The sequence below is a fragment of the Sphaerodactylus townsendi genome, linkage group LG12 (assembly GCF_021028975.2).
Source record: "Sphaerodactylus townsendi isolate TG3544 linkage group LG12, MPM_Stown_v2.3, whole genome shotgun sequence".
NCBI lineage: Eukaryota > Metazoa > Chordata > Lepidosauria > Squamata > Sphaerodactylidae > Sphaerodactylus > Sphaerodactylus townsendi.
In genome coordinates, this window is record NC_059436.1 from 10,779,008 (window position 1) to 10,802,642 (window position 23,635).

General features: G+C 39.4%; 1 protein-coding gene across 6 annotated transcripts in view; it reads right to left on the reverse strand.

The window, feature by feature from the left end:
- CDON (cell adhesion associated, oncogene regulated) overlaps positions 1-23,635 on the reverse strand; it is a 111,807-nt gene that overhangs the window by 22,987 nt on the left and 65,185 nt on the right. For 4 of the 6 annotated variants that reach the window (XM_048512324.1, XM_048512321.1, XM_048512322.1 and 1 more), the window contains exons 2-8: positions 6,725-6,861; positions 6,269-6,541; positions 4,652-4,798; positions 4,325-4,468; positions 2,796-3,083; positions 2,407-2,676; positions 874-1,230 (exon numbers count right to left, since the gene is read on the reverse strand). In XM_048512324.1, coding sequence (XP_048368281.1) covers positions 874-1,230; positions 2,407-2,676; positions 2,796-3,083; positions 4,325-4,468; positions 4,652-4,798; positions 6,269-6,541; positions 6,725-6,800 — 1,555 coding nt within the window. In that variant the 5' untranslated portion in view covers positions 6,801-6,861. Of the gene's footprint in view, positions 1-873; positions 1,231-2,406; positions 2,677-2,795; positions 3,084-4,324; positions 4,469-4,651; positions 4,799-6,268; positions 6,542-6,724; positions 6,862-23,037; positions 23,173-23,222; positions 23,242-23,635 lie in introns of those variants that run through there. The other 2 variants (XM_048512325.1, XM_048512320.1) reach the window with 2 other exon arrangements.

Sequence of the window (23,635 nt, forward strand, 5' to 3'; positions counted from 1 at the left end):
ACTTGTTCATTCTACAAAGGACAGCTCCCAATAATTACTAACAGCTTTAGCCCATTTGTTTGAAAATAATTCTTAAGTAGTTCTAAGTTATTTTTCTGAAGTCATACTGCTTCACAGCTTCTTCATTACAATAGCCTTCGCTAAGGTAATGCACTGGTTAAACAGACAGATTAAGCAATACACAAATTTAAGATCAGCAATGTTTGCCAATTATCCAGGCAGATGAAATTCTGAAGTTTATCATTCCACTCAAAATATGGAAGCATGAAAGGAAGAGCTTCTCTGCCCCTTCCCTCCAACTACAGATTTTTAAATATGCAAGTGGCACACAGTCCCAGTCACATTCCTGCTTAACATATACTGTTTGATTAAGGAAACAGTTTACAAAACAAACACTTCATAGAGCATGGACTGTGAATGACTACTCTAGCCTTCCTCACATTCCCTAAAATATCTACTGAAATACCAACAAGCATGATGAGTTTTGGCCACTTCCTGAAACATGAATTAGAGAGAAATCACACATGCCCGCTCCCCACCCCCACGAGTTATGTCCTCAGAAAGCACAGCTTGGAGTAAAGTTTTGTATGGTAATTGTAACTGTGAACAAAGTGGGGAAGATCATAGATGAAAGCATGTTTATGGTAAAATGTGAAAGAATGTTTTTAAGTAAAGGCCTGATATGGAGAGACCATCCACGCAAGAGATGAGAGACAGTTAATAAGTGCCTGATAAGTTTTGGGGACACATGTAAGCAAGTCATACAAAATGCTGCCGCCACAAGATCAGCTGCATCGTCAGCCCAAGGCCCTGGCAATATTTATTCAAAATATTTACACTGTTATTTAGTAAGCCAACTAGGATACCACTTACCAACTGTAAGGAAAGCTTCTGAAAGAGCCACGCCATGTTCATTGGTTGCTTCACAGGTATATTTCCCCGCATACTCTGGTGTAACAGGCTGGATATATAGGGAGCTTGATCCAGCCCGAGACATGATGAAGTAGGCTCTATCTGAAACCGAGTTGCCAGCTCTTGCTTGTGAGGATGATTTCCTTGGTTTTGAATACAGAACTTGTGAAGGATGGTTGGTAATCAGTCCATGGCTGTTATACCAACGAATTACAGGAACAGGCAGTCCAGTTGCATTGCAGGACAGTGTAACCGTGTCACCGTCTGGAACTTCGATGTTTGCTGGTGGTGAGGTTATCACTGGCTTGGAACCTCTTTCTATTGAAAATGGAAATACAGAGTAACAATAATGGTTGTGATTACAGCAACCATTCTGTAATTCTGTCTTGAAAGACAAACTGCTAAATTGCAAGAAACTATATAAGAGCTCCTTCCTTAAGTATAGAGAGTGCAGAAACAAGACAATGCTCTGGGCCATATAAATACTTCAAAACCCATCCACTCAGGAGAGACTTGTGAATCTGGAATGAGCTCATTAGCTCAGCAAGCATGGTGTTACCAGACCAACCCAGGGTGGGTGGGGCTATGTTTCTAAGACAACAATGTCTCTATCCAATGTCTCTATTTAACCCAATCCTTGGGTTCCTAGAAGTGCAGTGCCAAGATGAGGCACCCATTCTCTGCATTGGCTAGTATACCCACAAGAACAGAAATCCTGTCTGGTTTTGCCCTCATCCATATCTGCCTTGTAAATAGTCTACCTCTCCCTTTCTTCGTGCATGCATGGTATTTTCAACAAATCTCTCAATGAATGACAATTTGCAACCAGAGACTAACAGCGGAGAATCATAAGTGGTCTGACATGAATTAATTGAAAGACTTGTACTGCTACAATTGAGAGATTAACTTGACTGCCAGGCAGTTTTGTGCAACTTTCTCTATTGTTTGTACAAATGACTATTACAGCAGAGCAAGTTACTTCTGGGTGCTGCCATATGAGAAGTTTGGAGATATATTATTTATGAAGTGATCTTCATGAACAGAGTGCTTCACAGCAAAGGAAGCTTAACTTCAATTTTTTAAAGCCAGAATTAGTGTATACTACCAATATATTTTGCTTCAAATGCAGTTCAGATATAGCTAATATCTGTATCAAATAATATCAATGCACACTCTTGCCAAGAACATAAGAAATGATTTATGGGACAAAGCCAGCACCCACCTCATTGAATACTATTTATTTGGAGAATTTATATGCCAACTCTCCAGAGATCTGTACTCTCTACAGGAAATCCAGCATCATGTAGGTGACCAAAAAATGGCCAGTGAACTAAAGTCCACTTTTCCCCATCACTGTTTTACAGTATAAGCAAGAGACAAAACCAGTGAACTATGATCTGAAGTATAAGCTGTGAATGAATACTAATAATCCCCGAAAACAGATTTTTTGCAGGTGAGTTTGAAAATAAAGGAAAACTTTAAACAGAAAGTTACCTGCTTGTAAATGAAGTCTCCCAGTAGACTGAACAAATCCAATACCATTGCTGACTAAACACTGGTACAACCCTGCATCTTCTCTGGTGATACCACTAATTCTCAGTTTGCTTCCTGAAGGTAAGGGTCGAGGAGAGAGATGGACAGGAGCTGCGTTATGGAACCAAGTGATGTTAGGTGTAGGGTTCCCATGTACTTCACATGAAAAATGCACAGTTTTTCCCAGAGATGCAGTTTGATTCTGCAATCCTTTCACAACAGAAGCAGATTCTGAAACAAATCATACATGTTATGCTAAATTAAAATGTGTTTCATTGGTGGGTTTTACTGAAGGTTAATTTTTAAGGTGCCTCAATTTGAACAGTTGAAGGTTTACTGCCATTTCTTACCAAGAACATTCACGCTGAAGTTTACATGTTTCGTAACTCCAGAATTGTTATCCACTACACAGGAATAATTTCCAGCATCTGATGAGTGAAGCGAATCTATTGTAAGATGTGAATGAAACATTCTCCACCTGCCTCCAGCTAGAGCATCTTGGCCATCCTTATACCAGTGGACATAGGGTAAGGGCAATCCACTAACAACGCATTCCAACATCAGAGGACTGTGCTGAGGTACTTCCAAAGCCTGAGAACTGGTAGGGTGAACAATGTGAAAATCTTCTGAGGAAGAGGCTGAAAATCAGGGGAGAATCTGATAAGTGATATGGGTCAATGCCTTTCCACACCTTTTCCAAAGCATCCTATTCACAACCACACTTCACACACATTTAACTGGAACAATCCCCTGCTGCAGCAAACCTACGGTAGACTATACTAAACCCACTTAAGAACATAAGAACAAGCCAGCTGGATCAGATCAAAGTCCATCTAGTCCAGCTCTCTGCTACTCGCAGTGGCCCACCAGATGCCTTTGGGAGCTCACATGTAGGATGTGAACGCAATGGCCTTCTGCGGCTGTTGCTCCTGATCACCTGGTCTGTTAAGGCATTTGCAATCTCAGATCAAGGAGGATCAAGATTGGTAGCCAGAGATCAACTTCTCCTCCATAAATCTGTCCAAGCCCCTTTGAAAGCTATCCAGGTGAGTGGCCATCACCACCTCCTGTGGCAGCATATTCCAAACACCAATCACACGTTGCGTGAAGAAGTGTTTCCTTTTATTAGTTCTAATTCTTCCCCCCAGCATTTTCAATGTATGCCCCCTGGTTCTAGTATTGTGAGAAAGAGAGAAAAATTTCTCTCTGTCAATATTTTCTACCCCATGCATAATTTTGTAGACTTCAATCATATCCCCGCTCAGCCGCCTCCTCTCCAAACTAAAGAGTCCCAAACACTGCAGCCTCTCCTCATAGGGAAGGTGCTCCAGTCCCTCAATCATCCTTATTGCCCTTCTCTGCACTTTTTCTATCTCCTCAATATCCTTTTTGAGATGCGGCGACTTGCCTTAAATCTTAAGATTCCAAGCCTATAATGAAACCATGTTTTAGTTTGATGAGCTAAGTCCTCCCATGAAAGACCTGTTTGTTGCTTTACAAGCAGGTAGGATGGAGAGACACAAAAACTACTTCAACAAATCACCAGCACCATGAGGAAGAGAAAACAAACTCCCAAATTCATTTTTGTAAAAAAAAAAAAAGTGTACAAGTGAAAAGCCTGGCATAACAAAATGAAGCAGCTTGAGTATGAAATGCCAATTGTCTTCCTACGATACGTGCATACATGGCTTTAAGACTGAAATCTAACAAATACAGTTCTTACTCTATCAGCAAATGCAACACTTTTAACCTCCAAGAAATGGATACGTTCACACAAGCAATAGTCCTATAACAAAAGTTATCTATGACACTCTTTGGTAGCTTACACCCCTCTGAGTCACTACTACCACATTCCAATACTACCATATTTAACACTCACTGCTGATTATGAGTTTATGTCCCATAGGTTCAACTTTGAGATCATCAGTGACTGGGTTATACGCTGCACATTTATAAAGTCCTCGGTCATCTAAAGATGCACTCAAAATTTGCAGATTTCCCGATGGGAGAATTAGGTAGTTTTCTAGGTTAGAAAAAGAAAAAAGGAGATAATTAACTTTAAATAGATTATACAAAGTTATAAAGATTTTGACTTTCTATTCCAATACAGAGATTGGGCATTTGTAATTCGTTTTAAAACAGAAGTATAGAGCAGAAAATTCTTTTAACAGTTTTTAATGATGAACTAGAATATGTAGAATTTCACCTGTTGATTGTTCTAGCAATTTTCCCCGCACACGGAAGCGAACCTGTGCTTTTGGATTACTTTTTGGTAGCTGGCAAGCAATGAAAGCTGCATTCCCTTGTTCCACTGTAGTTACATGTTTCACTGAAGTCTCAAAGTCATCAAGATCTGGAAAAGAATAATTTTTAAAAGAAAAAAATGCTTCATAACTTCAAAAGTTTTGGAACTAAGCACAATTTATGCATTCCTCCACAAAAATTTTCTGTTGTGTTCTCATGGTCCATTCAGATATTAAGAAGGTGACTTCTCCATATAAATTATAGTGTGGGCAAGCCTTAGGCTTATCAACACCCTTCCCTTAGGAAGTCTGAAGAGAAGGCTGGACTGTTGGATTTGTATGCAAGTTCTCAACAATACATCCTCCTCTGAAATAGACAAGGGGATTTTGGAGGGGGGGGATGGGATGCATGCAAAAGGCAACTTTTGATTGCAGAAGTGTGGGTGAGTTCTGGCACAGAAAGAGAATGTGCACAATCTTGAGACGTGTTACACTGTTTTCCCACCTGAACATTCATGACATGAAAGTTTGTCTCAATTCAATATGAAGCACACATTACAACAGAGAATACTTCAAATGTATGTCTCCTTGCTCCCAACTCCAGTGATTAAACATATGGTTGCTTCTTTTACGTATTTATTAATCAATTAAAGTAGGGAAAAGCTTTGTGCTTGTCAACCCTCAAAAACAGATCTGTTAGTCCTGTTTTTTGTCTACGGAATTGATTACTGTATTTTATCTTATTGTGCATTTTTATTTCACTGTATCTCTTTTATTGATTTGGTTTTATGTTATGCTATTAAGGCTTGTGGCTATAACACTCAATAAATATTTACATTTCATAGCGTGTTTGTGCAGACTGACCTTTACAAAGTCTCAAGAGAATCTGGTTATGGGTCAAGACTCTACGAAAACATTTACCTTTCTCAATTATGAGAAACTTTCCACTTATGGGTATTCTGGATATGCTTCATAGGCAGAGCATCTCTACAAAACCAGCTTATAAAGGGCACAATTCAGACATTTTCTCTCTGATCCTGAACAGACAAAATGCCCAGATCTTGAGAAATAATCTTCAGTGTAAGATACAAAGATTTCAGAACACAAGGACTGAGGCACAATAATTTGTTAGGCTAAACTGAACTGCATCTCATGTCAACGTACAGCATTGAGACCAGTCAAGAAAACATATTACTTCACTTGCTGTTCCTGCCACAGCCCTTCAGATTTGGTGAGTAGGATTTGTATTGGGGTTAAAGTCAAAGCTTCAAGTAGGCTTAGCAAAATTCCAGATCATAGAATTTAGCTTGTTTTTTAAGAAGCAACATTTTATTGCTAGTTATTCCTTCCCCTGCCCCGGGTTATGCAGATATTTTCACAGAAAAAGCCCAAAATACTAATTGTTTTATTTGGCAGTCTTTTCCTAAAATTATTGAAAGGGCTCATACCCCCTCCTGTTTCAAAGAACAGAGTAACTCCAAAAGTTCACATATCTGACAAAAGATGAAGAGGTCAACTCTGAAACCAGAATTTCATAAAAGGTTAATGAGTTCAGTTTTACTATAAAGCATATCACTTACAGGCAATCGACACTGTGGCAGGCCTGCTGATTACTCCACCAATGCTGTTATTGGCAACACATTGGTAAACACCAGAATTAGAAGGGCTAAGAGAATAGATTGTCAGGGATCCTGGTTGTAGATCTACTTGGTCCACTTTCTTGTGCAATTTCTCTCCATTGAACAGCCAAGATACATGAGCTGTGGTGGGCTCAGCAGAGCAGTGAAGCTGCACAGTCACACCAGGTTTCTGGATGGTAGAAAGGGGCTCAGAAACAAAATGAGGAATCAGATCTGAAAAGGGGAAAAAACACACAAGTGACTGATGTCTATTTTCAGTACTTTGTTTCGAATGCACTAGCATGCTAAGCACACTTGACATACCATACGAACATATACTTTTAAAGATCTTGCCACACCAAGAGAAGAAGGAATCATTAGGTAGGAATATATATCAGGTTAAGAAGGTAAGCTTACCTGAAGCTGTGGTCGAGAAAAAAACTGTTACAGTAAGGAAGAGTAGTTCTTGTAAAGGTCCAGGGTCAGGATGCATAGTGCCAGGTTAGAAAGGTTGATAGCAAAGAGCTTCAGTCTACTTGGAGTCACTGAGGAGCCTTAAAAACAGAAATAAAAAATGGAGGTTATAATACTATATCCTCTATTTTCATGCCTTGAGCAGGCTAATTCATACTATAATCCTATGGCAAATCTTTGACAGGAAATGTTCCATAAAGTATTGTGACTTACAGACCCATAGAAAGGGTTTGGGCAGCTGAGGACAGTACTACTGCCACGCCGCCGTCTCCATCATGTGTCCAGATTAGCAGAGTTCTTATAATTTCTGTTTATTTAGATATATTGCTTTAAAAATAAGCTAAGTGGCTAGGAAGGTTTAAAGGGACAGATGTTCTGAAAGAGGATCTTTGGAGATCAAGGCTTCTGTGTCAGACAGAAGCTACCTCACGTTGGAATCCCTCACCCCTACCCCAAGAATTGACCTTTTGTAATTGGCTCAGAAAAAATGTAAGCAGTGTAAAATGTCTGGCCAGGTGCTTCAAAAATCAGTTTGTTTCTTGCCTTCAAAACCTTTAAGAGCAAGAAATCAGCTCCAGCCTTTTCAACTATGTACTAAAGTCTTCTGTGGAGAGAGGAAATGGCAAGCACATTTACGTCTACAGCAACTCTCAGAATTTCTCCTGGTTGGGCTGAAAAACGCTGATTGTCATTTCCATAACACACAAATTCACAGCAAACCACTCACTACTTAGGTGGATCCCGTTTAAGAGCACAATCTTCATGCGAGTTTATTTAAAATATTTATACAGCACATGACTTCCTTGGACTCAAGGTACTTAATGATGCAACATCAAGTTGCAGGAAAACAAACAATAACAAGCCCACGAAAGTAAAAACAGGACATGATAATAGTTTGGAATCGTTTTCCAGATACCAGCACTCCCTATCAAAGCTGTCAGCATGGCCAATTGGCCATGCTGGTAGGGGCTGATGGGAATTGTAGTTCCTGAACATCTGGAGAGCTGCAGGTTCCCTACCCCTGATATAGCCAAACCTGTCATAGTTCACACTTTACCAAATGGCCTCCGGAATAAAACCATCTTGAATACCTCCCTAAATACAGGAAGTGAAGGCTCCCTTTACACATAATCTATTAAACCAATCCTGAGGATTGGACCTACTACGGAGAAACCCCATGAGCTCACTGCTGCCATACAGATAATCTTAAGAGACTCACAGATCAGTTCTAAATGAAATTATAGTCTTTTAAATTATTTATCAGTTTTGACTACAAAACGGTTCTGTGTATGTGGTCATTTCAGAACATTGTATCTATTGTAATGATACAGTTGGTTTTGTAATCTACCTGCACGCACAAAACAAATACATCTAGCAACAAATCTTGTCAGCAGTTCTCCATGCTTGTTTAAAAACTGAGTTTTTGGCATACTACTGCATATGATACAATGACTGCACTAACTGTTCAGTGTATGAGCACATGATGTCAAACCACAAGGAACACAGCATTTTCTGTATTGCCTGCTGGCTGCAACTGCAGATTGTAAGAACACATCAAAATGAGTTCCAAGATGTTTGGCTGACTTAAATTCACAAAACTTTTGATTTCAGCTTGCTAGTTCCCACTGAGAACAAATAGGAACACATCACAGAGGAATAACCTTGATGTTTTTTTTTTTCATTTGGCAGTATGGTCAAAAGGCAACTAATATGTGAGAAATAAACATTTGGAGAACTTTTAAAAGAGCATATAAAGCAATTTTTCTCTCAGACTGTTTCTCCCTTTTTACAGATAACACAAGAATATCTCCTATTTCAAGGGCAAGCAACCCTTCTGTGCCCAACTGAGGGGAAAATGCAGTGGTCTGCATTGGGTAGGGGAGAGGGGAGGTAAGAACAATACTTTGCCAGCCAGACATACTCAAGAGCAACTAAGCCCCTTGGCACTGCTAGCATCTCAGAGATTAACCTTGAATTCAGCTATTGGCTCTGCAGGTCTGAAAAGCGATGACAGGCGCAAGCCATACTGGTTATCTTCTCTCACCCCAGTGGCCCCAGCAGTAGTGCCTAAATGTCACTTGCTTGGGCAGAGACCTGATCCTGAGCGCAAGCAAAATGAACTGATGAGACATGTACCAGCGCTTCTAACTAATGTTTGACAACACTTTGATAAGGCGTAAGAACATAAGGCATTTTCATTTTCTAAGCTATCTCCCTTCACTAGTCTCCAATTTTCTTTGCTTTCCTGAAACTTGCAGCAAAGATCCGCCCACTTTCTAAAAAAGCTTGTATGAAACCTCCAAGTTCTGGATTCTGGGATTAGGTTTATCAGTATTTGACAGGCCAAACCACTGATCCTGATTCCACAAGTATATTTTATCATTCCTTTTATGATTTTCTAATCGCACCTGTGCTCAAACAAAAATTGATCAACAGTAGAAAGCTTCTTGGGGTCAAAGGACTCATATTTGGTACTAACATATCTGAGATGGAATAACCTGCATCTGATACTTAACTAAACGTACAAAACTGAAACATGGACTAAACCTTATACAATTAAGTCAACAGATTTATTTAGTGTACACATGCACAATGTACTGACATTGTGCATGTGTACACAAGTCATGAACTTGTGGTACTGACTGAAGTCTATCAAAGGTCAGCCAGTGAAGTACATCTCAAAAGCCTTCTCTCTTTACTTGCTGGGTTCATTTTAGGTGTTGATCAATACTGCACAGTTATGAAAAGGAGGCAATCAACTGCAGTCACACAGGATGGTGAGAACAGCCAGCAATGAACAGTGTCTGCATATGTGTCACAACATTGAGCATACAGAGCACAAATTGTTCATTTTTTAAAAAGTCAGTTTCCAGCCCTCATGGTTGTCAAGATATACTTGAGGAAATACCAGGTAACACCTGGTAAAATTTCAGAATCCAGTGCAATTACTGAACAGGTTTCTGGGTAGAACTTCAGAACTATCTGCCTTGTTAAAAAGAAACAACTTAAAAGAAAAACAATATGCATGATTTGCATATGTTGAACGTGTCACAAAATTCAAATGTTATCATAAAGTTCTGAATATATCTTGCTTGTGACTCAATTTGCTCTTAAGCAATCTTATATTGCTTTTTTAAAGTTTACTTAATGCTACGAAGTTTAGATTGGATTTTTTTTGCATATTCCCACATACTTCATTTTAAAATCACTTAAATGGTTTTCAAACCAGACCTGATTTATCATTTGCAAGTTAGCTTCCAAATACAAGGAGATATTTTTCTCAGGAGAGAACAGTTACTCTCAAATGAAAAAACAACAACCCTTTACTCATGATATAATGTTATATCAAGAACACCCACCCCCCCAAATTAAAATTCTACAATGTTGTAAGTAGCAACCAATTAGATTTCTCGCTTAGGCAAAGGAAGGTAGAGCTACACATCACTTCAGACATAAGACACTTCAGAAATAAGTGCAAAAGAAAGCCTTGAAACTATCTAGTCTTGCAAGTAAATCTACAAAAATTAATAACTCCCAAACACTTAGAAGCTCACTTGCTCACATACACCTGAGATAGTTATTTGTAATCTGGGGGAAAAACCAGAACAAGGACAATATGGGATCCATTTTGAAGATCCTTGCCCATTTCTTTTACGAAACACAATCAAAACAGGTTATCTCAATGTACATACAGGCAACATACAACAAATGGATTACTTTTAGTTTATTTAAAATATACAACAGTGAGCATACATACAGGTGATTAACATAGGACAGGTTACTAAGGTAGGGTAAAGGAAAAACAACGCTTCCATAATACTGCCCACATTTAAAATAGTTGGAGTGCTAGGAATCAAATCACAGAATCCGAATTGGTAATGTTTTCCTTAATTGATGCTTTTATTAGTAATGTCTGATCCCCATGGCTGCCTATTAGGTTTCACCTAATAACCACTTTCCATGAGAAGCCACCAACTTTTCCTAGCTGGCAGGTGTCCTTTTAAATTTATCACTGGTTCTTTTGTTGATCATCTCAGTTGGGTCAAGGATTTAATAAGCCTGTACATTTAACTCCCTGTTCATCCATACAGGTGGCTGCCCTTTAGGTCAGGGACAAAACTTCAAGACAGCAATAAGAAGCACCTAGACTGGCTTCAGATAATAATTTCTAATACAATTCTGGATAATTCCTAATACAATATCATTTTGCTTTTTACTTATTGCTTATTCACTGTGCTGATCAAAGTGAATCCAGCAGGCCATCTGACAAAAATACTGTAACTAGCAGTATTCTTATGCTCTGTCACAGTATATGCTTAATACTGTGCAATACTGTCTACATATCTAGCTACTTATTAATTCAGGTATACTTTAGACTTTATTACCAAGGAGATTAAAGTATTCATTTTAGAATATCAACTACTGCTTTAAAATTAAGAAATCGTTCCACTTCATAAACAAAACTGCTTTGCTGAACCCAGCTTTAAACAAGGTTGGCAGAAGGGACACTTCCTTTATATGAGATAGACTATACTTTGGCAAAATCATTTGGTTATATTAATTATCATAGTTTATTTATTATACCTTTGAGATATTTTATTTTTTTAACCTGTGTAAGCCACTTAGAGACTTTGGTATGAGGCAGGGTATAAATATTTTAAAATAAATAAAATAAGCCAGTAAGTGGCAGATAATTGTGGGGGTTTGTCCCTGCAGGTCTAGAGACGTCAAGGTTTTTACAAGAGGAGTTTGGAATTCCTCATGTTTGAAGAACCCAAGGAACTGTTCAGGGACTTCAAGAGAGTTGGTTTCCTCATCAGAGATTAACAATCCTTCCTCTCTATCCTCCTCCTTACTCTGGGAGAGATTCCTGGTCCCACAGAGTGGGTCTGTTGGAGTAGTTGGTGTCCCCTTCCCCACCCCGGCTTGCAAGCCACCTTGGTGAGCCATGGCTTTGAATTCCCTTGGCTATTATGGGAACGGGATGAGTAAGAGGAAGGATTGGGGCTTCCCACTGTCCTCTGGTTGCTCCCCTCCTGGACCAATTACAGCATCTCTTGTCTAAGAGTACACACCTCTTGTCTAAGGCAGGGGTAGGGAACCTGCGGCTCTCCAGATGTTCATGAACTACAATTCCCATCAGCCCCTACCAGCATGGCCAATTGGCCATGCTGGTGAAAACTGATGAAGAGTATAGTTCAGGCTGGAGAAACACTGAGTTCTAGGGATCTGTTGATGTAGTCTGCCAGATCTGCATATTGAGATTGGGAGAATCAAGTTCAGAGGGTTATTTATAAGCAGGCCTGTTCCCCACCTCCCCCCACGGATTGAGACCATGGTGAAGTCCTTCCATGGTTCCTAATCTGCCCTGCAGAATGTTTTGGGAGCAGTCACAGTCATCAGAGTCTGTGCCCAGGCGCTTAGAAGGCAAGTCTGAAAGGCTGCTTCTGAGCTCTTCCAGTTTGTGAAGAGGTGCCACCTCCTTGCAGGGAGTCCTCCCTGAAAGCCTTCTGCCAGGAGGGTACTGGAATGGTTTCCTGGGCAGAGTGGGGCAGATGGTGCTGCTGTCAGGCGAAAGGGGGATGCCAACTCCTGAAAGACAGCCATTCCAAGGGCCATTTTCTGCAAGAACGGGGGGTGGGGGGATCAAGGGCTCCCCATCATGTCTCTCCAGCAAAGACTGGAAAGAAGACAAGGAGAGCCGAATGAAAGAGAAATGAAAGGGGGAAAATGAGATTGAGGATTAAAGAGACGAATCAGTAGTTTTGGATAAAGAAAGAGAGAAGAACAGATGCTTGCAGGATCTTCGCACTACACTGTTCTCCCTTGCCTAGGCAGGAAGAGGACTGGAGCAGGTGACTCCCAGGCAAGAAACAGGAAGCAGAAGTTAAAGATTGATCCTGCCTCCCTGATCCAAGGCTGGGAATCACCCACTTAGGATGTGCTCCTGCAACCCAAAGGAGACTGAACCAATGCAAAGTTTAATGTGACAGGAATGCTACATTATTAACACTTCTGATCCCATTCTGCTTCCATTTCATACCATCTTCTTGAACAAGTATTCCTGAACTCAGTGTTGCAAAAAAGTCAGCTTCTTCTGTTGTCATCTTTGCACATCTGAAAACACATCTTGGTTCTATCACATCCTTCAGCAATTGAAGAAGTACACTGTACTATTAATTTGAAAAGTCACGATGGATTGCTAAATTTCACACTGGGTGACCTATGAAGCAAAAGTACCAAAGCCCACATTATCTTAACTGAAAGCAGCCAGACATTCTTTTAGCTGTTGGCTCCATCCTGATCAAAGCTGCTGCCTGCAGTCTTTATGCTATACTCTTTGGGGATAGGGCGGTATATTAAATCAAATAAATAAATAAATAAATAAATAAATAAATAAATAAATAAATAAATAAATAAATAAATAAATAAATAAATAAATAAATAAATAAATAAATAAATAAATAAATAAATAAATAAATAATAATAATAATAATAATAATAATAATAATAATAATAATAATAATAATACTCCTGGAGTTCAGAAAGATGGGTGTTAACAGCTGGCATATGCACTTCCCTTGTTTGCAGTAAGTGGTTAGACAGAGGCTAGTAGCAGCCAACATGCTACCCATCAGATTTAACTGCTGACCCAAGGCTGATTTTCTGGTTCTTTGGGGAATTGTTAAATCTCTCAGAGCAGTCATATACAATCAGCCAATGCATTCTCTCCCATACACAACCTACTTTCCCAAAAACAAAGCTGCTGTGCAGAGTGATGAAGCACTACTGCCAAGGGACAGTAGAAAGAGAAGGGAACAAATGCAGGCAAATGTTTAGATATTTAAAAATCAAATCATTATCAGGCTATAACCAGGAAATGTAGCACCTACGGGCTTTGCTATTCTGCACTCCCACCTCCTTCACAGACTCAATCAAGTCAGCCAAGCATGCAAACTGATCCTGTCGCCAGCAAAAGCATTTCCTTTCACTGTGGTCAGGCAAAAACAGAGGAAGAAAATGGAAATGACTTGAAGTTATGGCACCAAAAAGGCCAGACAAGCAAGGAAATAATCAACTCCACATGAACCACTTCTAGCTCATCACAATGAAAAAGGCCCATGACTAACCCCAGGAAAGGTCATCAGGACTGTGGGGGTCACATGCAGAAAGAGGCAATAGTGAGAGGCTGCCAGCTGCAATAAGAAATCATTGCGTTCCTAATTACACCCAGAGAAAAAGGGACTGAGCTCAAAGAATGTTTTGATTTAGTCACAACCTAATGCAAAAAGAAAAATAAAAGTCCAACTGTTCCATTCAAGACAGCAACCACAACTCCTGTTCCTGAATTTACTGGACTAAACAGAGTCCAATATACCGTATTAGTGTGGACCTTGCACAAGTGATCTGAAAAGGGAGAAGCACAACTATTTATGAAAGACAGGACAGAAAGCCAGCTAGTTTAAGAGGATCACTCTCAGTTTACAATGCGCAAAGTCATTCAGCAAGCTTCAGACAAATGGATACGAACCATGGCTTCTTATCATGCTCAAAAGATAACTATTGAGAACAAACTAGTATTCTGTAGTTCCAGTGATCCTGTTCCTCCTAGAACCCACACTATGCCACAATAAAAAATTGTGGTTGATTTCTTTTTTTGATACATTAAAGCACAATGTGGTCACAGAACACTTTATTTACTCAAGCTCTCACATGTCTGCCATATGAGCTTATCAGGTAAAGGTTCTGCAAGCACCTCGTCAATACTGACCCATGGGGTGACATCCCATCATGATGAATACTAGGCAGACTATGTTTACGGGGTGGTTTGCTTATTGCATAGATACAGTTTTTCATCTGTACTACATAGTGGGATATTGGAAAAGTAAACCTGTTTGAATGAGTGCAAACCTAGCTACTTTTGCAAACAAGATCCTTGACCCCATGTGACACTGCTGTGCTGCTTGCAATGTGAGAGGATCTTAACATATAACTGGAGAGGGATATGAGTAGCAGCCATGTCCCACCAACTTTTACCAATCTGAATAACAATGCACATACAATAGAACAACTTGGCAGAAATCTCCCAAGGTATCCTTCTAAAGGTTGCTTAAGGAACCATTTCTCTACACTGGGAGGAAAGATTAGTAAGAAGGGCCTCCAGAAACACTGCTTTTGAACAGCTGTCTATCCCATGGGGCAGAATTTACAGAGAGATGCAGTAATAGCAAGTCAGTGATACTGCTGCCAAAATGAATGACATTCCTGTTTTGTTGCACAGTTTCTCCTCCCTTGCTAAATTAAAACCAAACAGTAAGTAAGCGGGCACAAAAGAATACGTGATAATGTTTTCAACTTTGCGTGTACATTCAAGACTGGCTGTGCTCAAGTTCAACTGGTTTCTCCACAAATGATAAGCCATAACAGTGTGGCACTTAACAGCATAAATATATGATAGGTCATAACAGTGTGGCACTTAACAGCATGTATTTATAACCAATCCCAAGATTTGTTGGTTTTCTTCTTTCTCTCAGTTCAATGTCCTGATCAGGATAAGCCAGACTAGTCTGATCTTGTCAGATCTAAGCACATCCTAGTATTTGGATGGGAGGTTTTCAAGGAATACCATGACATGGAGGCAGGCAATGGCACATTACCTCCCAACTTCTCTTGTCTTGAAAACCCTGCAGGTTGACCACAAGTCAGCTTTGACTTGACAGCAAAAAAAGAATAAGGAGGGGGGGGGGGTTTCAATACTGAGGCACTATGTGGAAGTATGTGATGAGCCAGCCAGTCCCAACAATTTTGCTTATTTTAATTCCATGCAACTAAATTTGATTATCAACTCATAAATCTGGCAGAAAGAATTCAACTACCTTAGTGCCAATATGAACTTGCAAGTGTTAATAAAACTTGATAATATACTTCATAAAACATGCATTCATTTCTTATCATCTGAACACTCTTCTTACTACATTTCCAAATGTATCCTGGTAGTCAAGAAGTTTTGAAAACCTTTAGATTGTAAAAATCTGTGGATTGTATGAACTTGGGAAACATACGCTGCCTAATCCCATACTGTACAATTTCATGCTAATAGTGGGGAGCCGAGGGATAATGAGTTTTGCAATCAGTCAATGATGTGCATTTGAAAGACTAGATAGCAGCTAAGTCCATTAATTTAAATAATTATTTCAATTATGCTAATTTTTACGCTTGATATGTACTTTTTATTTTGCTTTAACTCTTGGCCTTAACTAACAGGTCAAATGAATAATGCACATATAACGTGAAAGGACAAACTGAATGTTCAACTGTTAATATTATTCAACTGCTAAGAGTACAAGATAGTAGATTCATTTTAGATAGTAGAGTACAAGACAGCAGACTCATTTTAAAACTTGGCATACATGTGGCCTTCTTCCATTATGTTGTTCTTACAGGTTCTTCAAAGAAAGAGGAGAAAGGAAACATCTAGAAATGCTGAGAACAGAAGTGAACCTATGGTAACCAAAATTCATAGCAGTCTATGTGCTTAGCTTAGTAAAGATGTGAGTTGAAGTACAGATGTAGGAAGATACTGAAATTGCTTGGCACAATGTTGAACTATAAAGCAAAGCAGGCATATCTGAGAAAATTGTGGGGATTTTATTTGACAGCAATTACCTATGCATTGATACTATGTTTTAACAGAACACAAGTTCTGTTTAACAAAAACAAGTTTCAGAGTTGGCTGCAACATCCAGGAAATTTCATTAGTTTGCTGAATGGAAAACTTATCTTGACAAGTGATTTCAGTGCAAGTCAGAGCAATTAACAGATAGAACTCTTGGCCTCCAACTATGTGTGTACTTACTTCACTCATACCTGATGTTCTTCCCCAATGGGCACTCTAAGCAGCTTACATCATTTGCCCTTTCTCAGTTTTATCGTTACAATCACTTCCTATGGTCATTTAGGCAGAAAACACATGACTAGCCCAAGAACACCCAGCAATCTCCTCAGTGGGGATTCAAAGCTGGGTTCCCAAGTCCTACTCGGACATCCTAACCAATATATCATACTTGCAAAATATGAACACTACAAATACTTAACAAATATCAATATTATAGTTTCTATTAAAGCTATAAACTACACTTATGGCTGAATCCTAAACCCCAATTCTGCTTATGCTGTACTCTCCTCAATTGTGTGAGTGGACTTTCACTGAGGAACACACAAAAACATTCCTGACATTTTGTGGCTGGCTCCACCTACTGTGGCACCTGTTCTGTAGCTGTGCCATTGCCCTGTGTTAAGACTTCCAAAGATGCCTACGAACACAGAATTGTTGGAGACTTTGGCATACAGTCTCAGGATGTTTGGACAATTCTATCAGTTCACAACTAGTGATAAATCCAACTATATCCTGTCAAGATCTATAGCACTTTTCAGTTAACTGAGATACCAGCCATCTATTTGTACTAAATACTAGTCTACTGAATCTGAAGGCCAAACTACAAGTTATTTTTTGTAATGAGCCAATCTGCATCTCTAAAACAGCTTCAACAACTCTCCTTCATTTTGGCTCAGTACATGGAAATGATGGAGGGTAGACTACCTCCACACACAGCAGTCCTAAGGGAAAGGAGGCCCCTATGGACCCTTAAAACGTCAACTCCTGCAGCTGCTCCACAGTTGCAGGAAAAGTAAGTTGGGTCCAGAGAACATGGCTTCAATTTGTTACAAAACAGTGTAGCTTGGTCCTGAACTCTGCTCAAAGGAACAAGACATTAATTACTTAATCAGCAGCTATACTTCTATTGACATTATCAAACAATTACGACAATTCTCTAGAAACACAGGACAAAGATGTATTAAACCAGCTTAACGAGTCTTACATTTTGTTGTAACTTGCAAAGATCTATGCAATTCATGATCCCTAGAGGAACATAAATCTATTAAACCTACACCTGCAGTCAAAATTTATAGCAATGCAATCTACTACTGTCTTACATCATAGGTAATTAGAAGCCATTAAATTCCTGGCCACAGGGAAAAAGCAGTCCTCATGAATGAGAACACAAAGCAAGCTTGTGTATGATGAACTGCACAGAATCTCAATGTACATATAATAACTCATCTTCATCAAAGCTGACTTAATACAGTGCAAGAAAGGATCAACTGTTAAGCTTTAACTTTTCATTTGACTTTATACCTCACACGGATTTTTAAACAGGCGTTCATATATATTACATTTAAGTGCATCCTTGGACCATCTTCTGTCATTCTGTCTAGTTATAAGTCCTTGTTCAAGAAAAGGCAAACCTCTAGGTAAAATAGCCCAGCAGCAATGTTTCTTGGGGAAACTATTAAAAATGCATCCCAGAACAGCATCCCAAACATCATATTTTATGACAATTACTTATATCCCTTTGATTACTGAATACTAAGATACCATGACCTGTGTATATTCCATCAACACTAACAGTTATGGTGCAAATCATGTCAATATGTGCACTACATAACCCCTAGCAACTAGAGATGGCCACATTCTGCATCACCCATTGAGTGCTTACCAGCTTTTTAAAGCTTCAAACAGAGCATGGAGGGTCAGTACCATCCACTGAGGACAGCTGTGACATATTTGTAAGTCACTTTCAGGATAAAATCGCCCAGAATTGGACTCTATGGTTAAAGACAGTCTGGAGGAGGTGACCAGCCCACCATCTTGTCAGATTGTTTGGGATCAATTCCAAATGCTGCAGCCTGACGATGTGGACAGAATGCTTGCAGGGGTCCACCTTGACTTTGCCCATCCTGGCTGATTAAAGCTAGCTGGAAGGGGTTGACTGGGTGGATCCAGGAAGTCCTTAATTCCTCCCTAGGGGTAGGCAAGTTACTAGCTGATCTAAAGGAGGCCATGTTCGCCCCCTCCAGAAGAGACCAACTCTGGATCTGACAGGGCTTAACAGCGATTTGGAACACTCTGTCCCTGGAGGTCTTCCAGGCACCTGGCCAAGACCACCTTCTGTTCCAAGGCTTATGGGTGATCCCTCTTGGGAGGTGCCTTTCCCCTCTCCTCCCCCTATTTTCCCCCTTTTAAGTTCCCCTATGTCTTGCAATAATTCTTTTTACCAACACCTAACACACATGTGAGGAGGAAGGTAGCATGGTATAGCCCAATCTCACAAGATCTCAGAAGGGCTGGAACTTGCAAGTGAGATAATCAAGGAAGACTCTGCAATGGAAGGCAATGACAAATTTGACACCTTGATTCTCACTAGCCTCAAAAGCACCTTGCTGGGGTCATCAAAAGTCAGATGTGACATGACAGCACTTTACACATACACAGTTGTGCATGCAGGCTGGATATCACACCTTTCTATCAGGTGACATTTTTACCGCTTACAAACCAAAAAAATGGCTCCTGTCCCAAAAGACAAAGGTCACAGAATCACAGGCTGATTCCGCATGGGCTAAAAACAGCGATGTGAAAACAGTGTGAAAACGGTGAAAAAACCCTTTTACGTCATTTTAAACCCTTTTACACCATTTTCACACCACTGTTTTTGGCCCATGCGAAATCCGCCACAGTTAGGGTTTCCACATATCCCGTGGATTCAGAGCATTTTGGCCCATATGGACTCCACATTCTAAGGCTGCGACTATTCCCTGACTTCCTCCTAATTTTCAAATTCCATGTTTCTGCTTTCCAACATCCCTTCAGCCATAGAGAGCAGATCACTAGTCCCCTTCCTTGGCTGCTGAAGGTAACAAGAAATCCATGCAGCCACAACTTTTACTCATTTGCTTTCTTACTTCATCCACCACTCTAATTTGTACTAATTTGTACACCCTCTCCTGCCATACCCCCCAGCTTTTGGATCACTTTGCCCCTCCCAACTGAGAAGGCGAATATGCTCATGGCAAGATTTCACTGCCACAAAAACAACATATTATTATATGCTTGAATTCCAGAACTGTCAGTGCGCAATACTTGTGCAGTTGGGAAGAAGTTTAACACTGAATTCATACACAGTGAAGCCTCTTTAGGAAACCCAGAAGATAGCTTTCAACACTTCTCACTGTTTGTTTGTTTTTGCTTCTTGAGTCTTGAATGAGCAGTTTGACACCATTTTTTAAAATCTTGCTGTTTTGTTATCAGTATTTTCAAACTCAATCTTCCACTTTTACTTAATGACTTGCAAGCTTTAGTCTCATAAACTAATTACCAGAATGATCCCTGCTGCCTTGAAGAGGAAATAAGCGCTTGTTGAGTCCACAGGTGTCTTGGGCTACTTGACTCTCATGATAGTTTGCCACAGAACGTGGAAACAGAGGTGTAATACAGCATGAAATACCCTTATTCATCAAAGGAATTACAACTAGTTGATAGCAGATGCAGACACCACTGTTGCAGTAGGCAACAGGAACAAGATCTGTGGTTTCACAACGTTCAATTAGACTACCAGAAGTGTAAAAGCAGGAAATGTTTGTCCTCATTTAAAAGCAATAGCTTTGAATACATGGTGGCTATGTCACAGTACCCCCCACCCCCAATTTAAACAAGTCATTCAGTTACAAAATTCAAAGGACAGTATTTTTAACAGATTCAGCAGCTTAAACATCAGAAGTTCACTATTTGCTTACCTGGAAGCACAGTCACACATCTAAAACTTTACTTGACAAGAGAATACAACACTTTTTTGCCACCAAATTGAAGCTGGCTTATGGAGACCCCACAAGATTTTCAAAATAAGACATATTTAGAGGTAGTTTGCCATTGCCTGTCTCCGTGTAGCAACCCTGGTGCTCCCCATTCAAGTACAAACTAGGGTTGACCCTGCTCAGTTTCTGATACAGTACTGGGAGATCAAATGTCTCTCTCAAGCACCAAAATTTGTGGATAAAGCATCCCACTGACTAAAGGTCTTCTGAGCCTGGATGTTAGATTTAAAATATTTGTTACTATAAGTCTACTACAAATAGTAGACAATATAAATATCTAAAACACATATGTGAAAGAGTTGTTTCTAGCTCTGTAGGTGGGTTATCATACAAAAACACTGATGTTTGTACATATCAGCAGTATTTTATACCATACCTCACATTACCTTTAAAGCTCAACTTATGACTTTAATAGATTAGAGCACCAAAATATATAGAAATTTTAGTCACAAACGGAAAACAGATCTGTCAGTCTCTAAACATGCACGAAGTATTTTTGACAACTAAATGTACAAATGCTTGGGAGACATAAAGATCTACAGATGATGGTAAAATCAAGATTCTCAGTATGAAAGTGATTACAGCATTTGCTATGAGATGCCTGCTGAAATGTTGAGTACATTAATTTTTGGTACGTGGATCATCACACATGAGGCTTGTATGCAGTAAGAATGTGAATGAGTGGCAGCAGTCCGCCGAAGATACCTCAAAGCAACTTTTGAATAGTTTTTGTCTTAGTTAAAAAAAATATGCTTGACATATTCAGGTCAAGCCATTGCCATTTTCCCCCTCAGCCTTTGCTTAATTTAAAATGCTGTCCAAACAGGAGAAAGATCTGATAACTAAACTGGTTTCCAGTTTGCATTACATCACTAAAAATATTATATTTTAGATAGATATATTTAGGAGCAAATATTTAAACCTTCAAATGTAAAAACATGGGATTGCAAACCACATTTGGGTGCATCCTGCTTCAAAAGAACAAATCAGAACAGAAGACAGCAGTTTTGATCCCCCAATTACTGTCTCCCACACCCAACCACTGGGTTTCTGTGTCTATTAAAACGGGCAAAATGCTGGGGTCTACTGTTTTTGTTTCCTCAACAGGTACTCCATTTGGTCACGGCTCTGCCAAAGGAGCTGACCAGCAGAGGGAGTACACAACATCCAATGTACTTCAGAGCTAACAGACTGTCTGTAACACTGCATACCAGACCTGAAAATGAATTAAGCCAACCTCCACCACACAAAAATACAGGAGAAAGGTCAATACCGGCAAAATATTTCCAAAGAGTTTTACTCACAGAAATTAAAATTTGCTTACAATGTTATTTGGAATTTCAGCACCAGAACCCATGCACAACTTAGGGATAAAGGTCAAACTACTACAACCATAAATGCAACATTTGTTCATTATAACTGCTGACTAACATTTTCATGTTGTTGAGAATCAGCTGATATTTAAACCATTTGTTTTACTTTAGTTCGTCTCATGTCAATCTGGATTAGCATTCCCCCCCTCACCCCTAAAAAAAAAATCACAGCCTTTAACAATGACAGTTTCCAGTTCAACTAGAAGTATTTTTGCATAGTGGACTCATCAGGGAGAATGACTTATAGAATTCCTAGCCATTCATTTGAAGTACAATACTTGATGGTCCACTTATGAGTATATTCCATGATAAACATGTAGCAACTGTGACGATGAATCTGTTTAAGCTGCATTCCAAATAGTGTTTTGCCAGGAACTTTTAAACCAACCTATTACAATAAGAAGCCACTACAACTGCGCTCATTTAATCTGTTTATGTAAATACAGCACTTTCTTCAATTTGCCTACAGCAAATATATTTTAACTCAAGCAAGGAATCTCATGTTGTGAAAAGAAACATTTGCATGACGTTTACTACAGAATAAGTTTCCCAAATCTTTTCAAGTTAAAAGGATTGTTAAAATATTGGAGTGGGGGATGCAAAGGAGAGGGAATACAATCTTAAAAATAATCCACTAAACCAAAGACTCACAGACTAGTATCTGTAAATCTCAGCACTTGTGGCCAGGAAATGTATACTTTTCAGCCGCTTCCTTCATCTGCAGCAATTTTTTTAAAAGAACCAATGAATCATTAATATTATCGAACACCTAGACCAAGATCCAAAGTACTGGTTACCCAATGAGCTAATTACTGAAATAAACTCAAAATCACTCAACAGAAAAAGATAATGATCAAATATTTATAGCATCCATAATCTCAAATTTTGAATCAATGATGCAATCGCAATGAAGCTGCAATAAATTTGAGTATGAACTTTTCTAAGACTAATAATTTAAAATTTCTGTAAATCACTACCAAATACATTTCTCCCACAGGGAAAACACATCTATAACTTCTCACTTTCACTAACAGAATCTGTTTTGAAAAGTAGTCTTAAAAAGCTTCCCAAAGCACATTGTGTTTAGACACCAGTTGTAACACCACAAAAAAGTAAACACTTCAGAAGAGAAACAACAACTAAAATCCCATTTTTAAAAACTCATCCACTCACCAAGTATAAATGATTATTATTGCTTCTCCACCAGAGTGCCTCTCCAAGTCAAAAGACAGGGAATCAGATGGTTTCAATAATAAAAGTTAGTGAGCTAGTATTAGTACTCCGAGTAGAGCACAATTCTCCGCTAAACAGTAGTGTCTGCCTATTAGTATTCTTTGGGGCTGGGCTTTTTTTCTTACCAGATAAGCTATTAAGTCATGCCTTGATTTTAGATCTGCCAACATATGGATTCTTCTAGTGCAGCCTCCCCCACCTATCATCAGGAATGATATACTTCTGGTTCTATTTCTCCCCCACCCCATCCCCCTTACTACTAAAAAAAGGCACTGCAGGGCAGAAATTCCTCAGGTGCTTGCTAATGGAATTCCCAGGGTCTATGAGCCGCTTAGGGGATCAAGAGATCTCATAGCCCCTGCTGGGGTAAGAAGCAACGAGTCTGTTCCATTTAATCAAATACAGAATGAATTTTCAGCCCTATTCACTAGGTTGTCTCCAGGGCTCCAAAAAAGCACCAGGGAGCTAGAATCACACTAATGTGGCTCTTTCAGGCAAATATAATTAGTTTGATTTTAAACAGCCACATTAATATCAC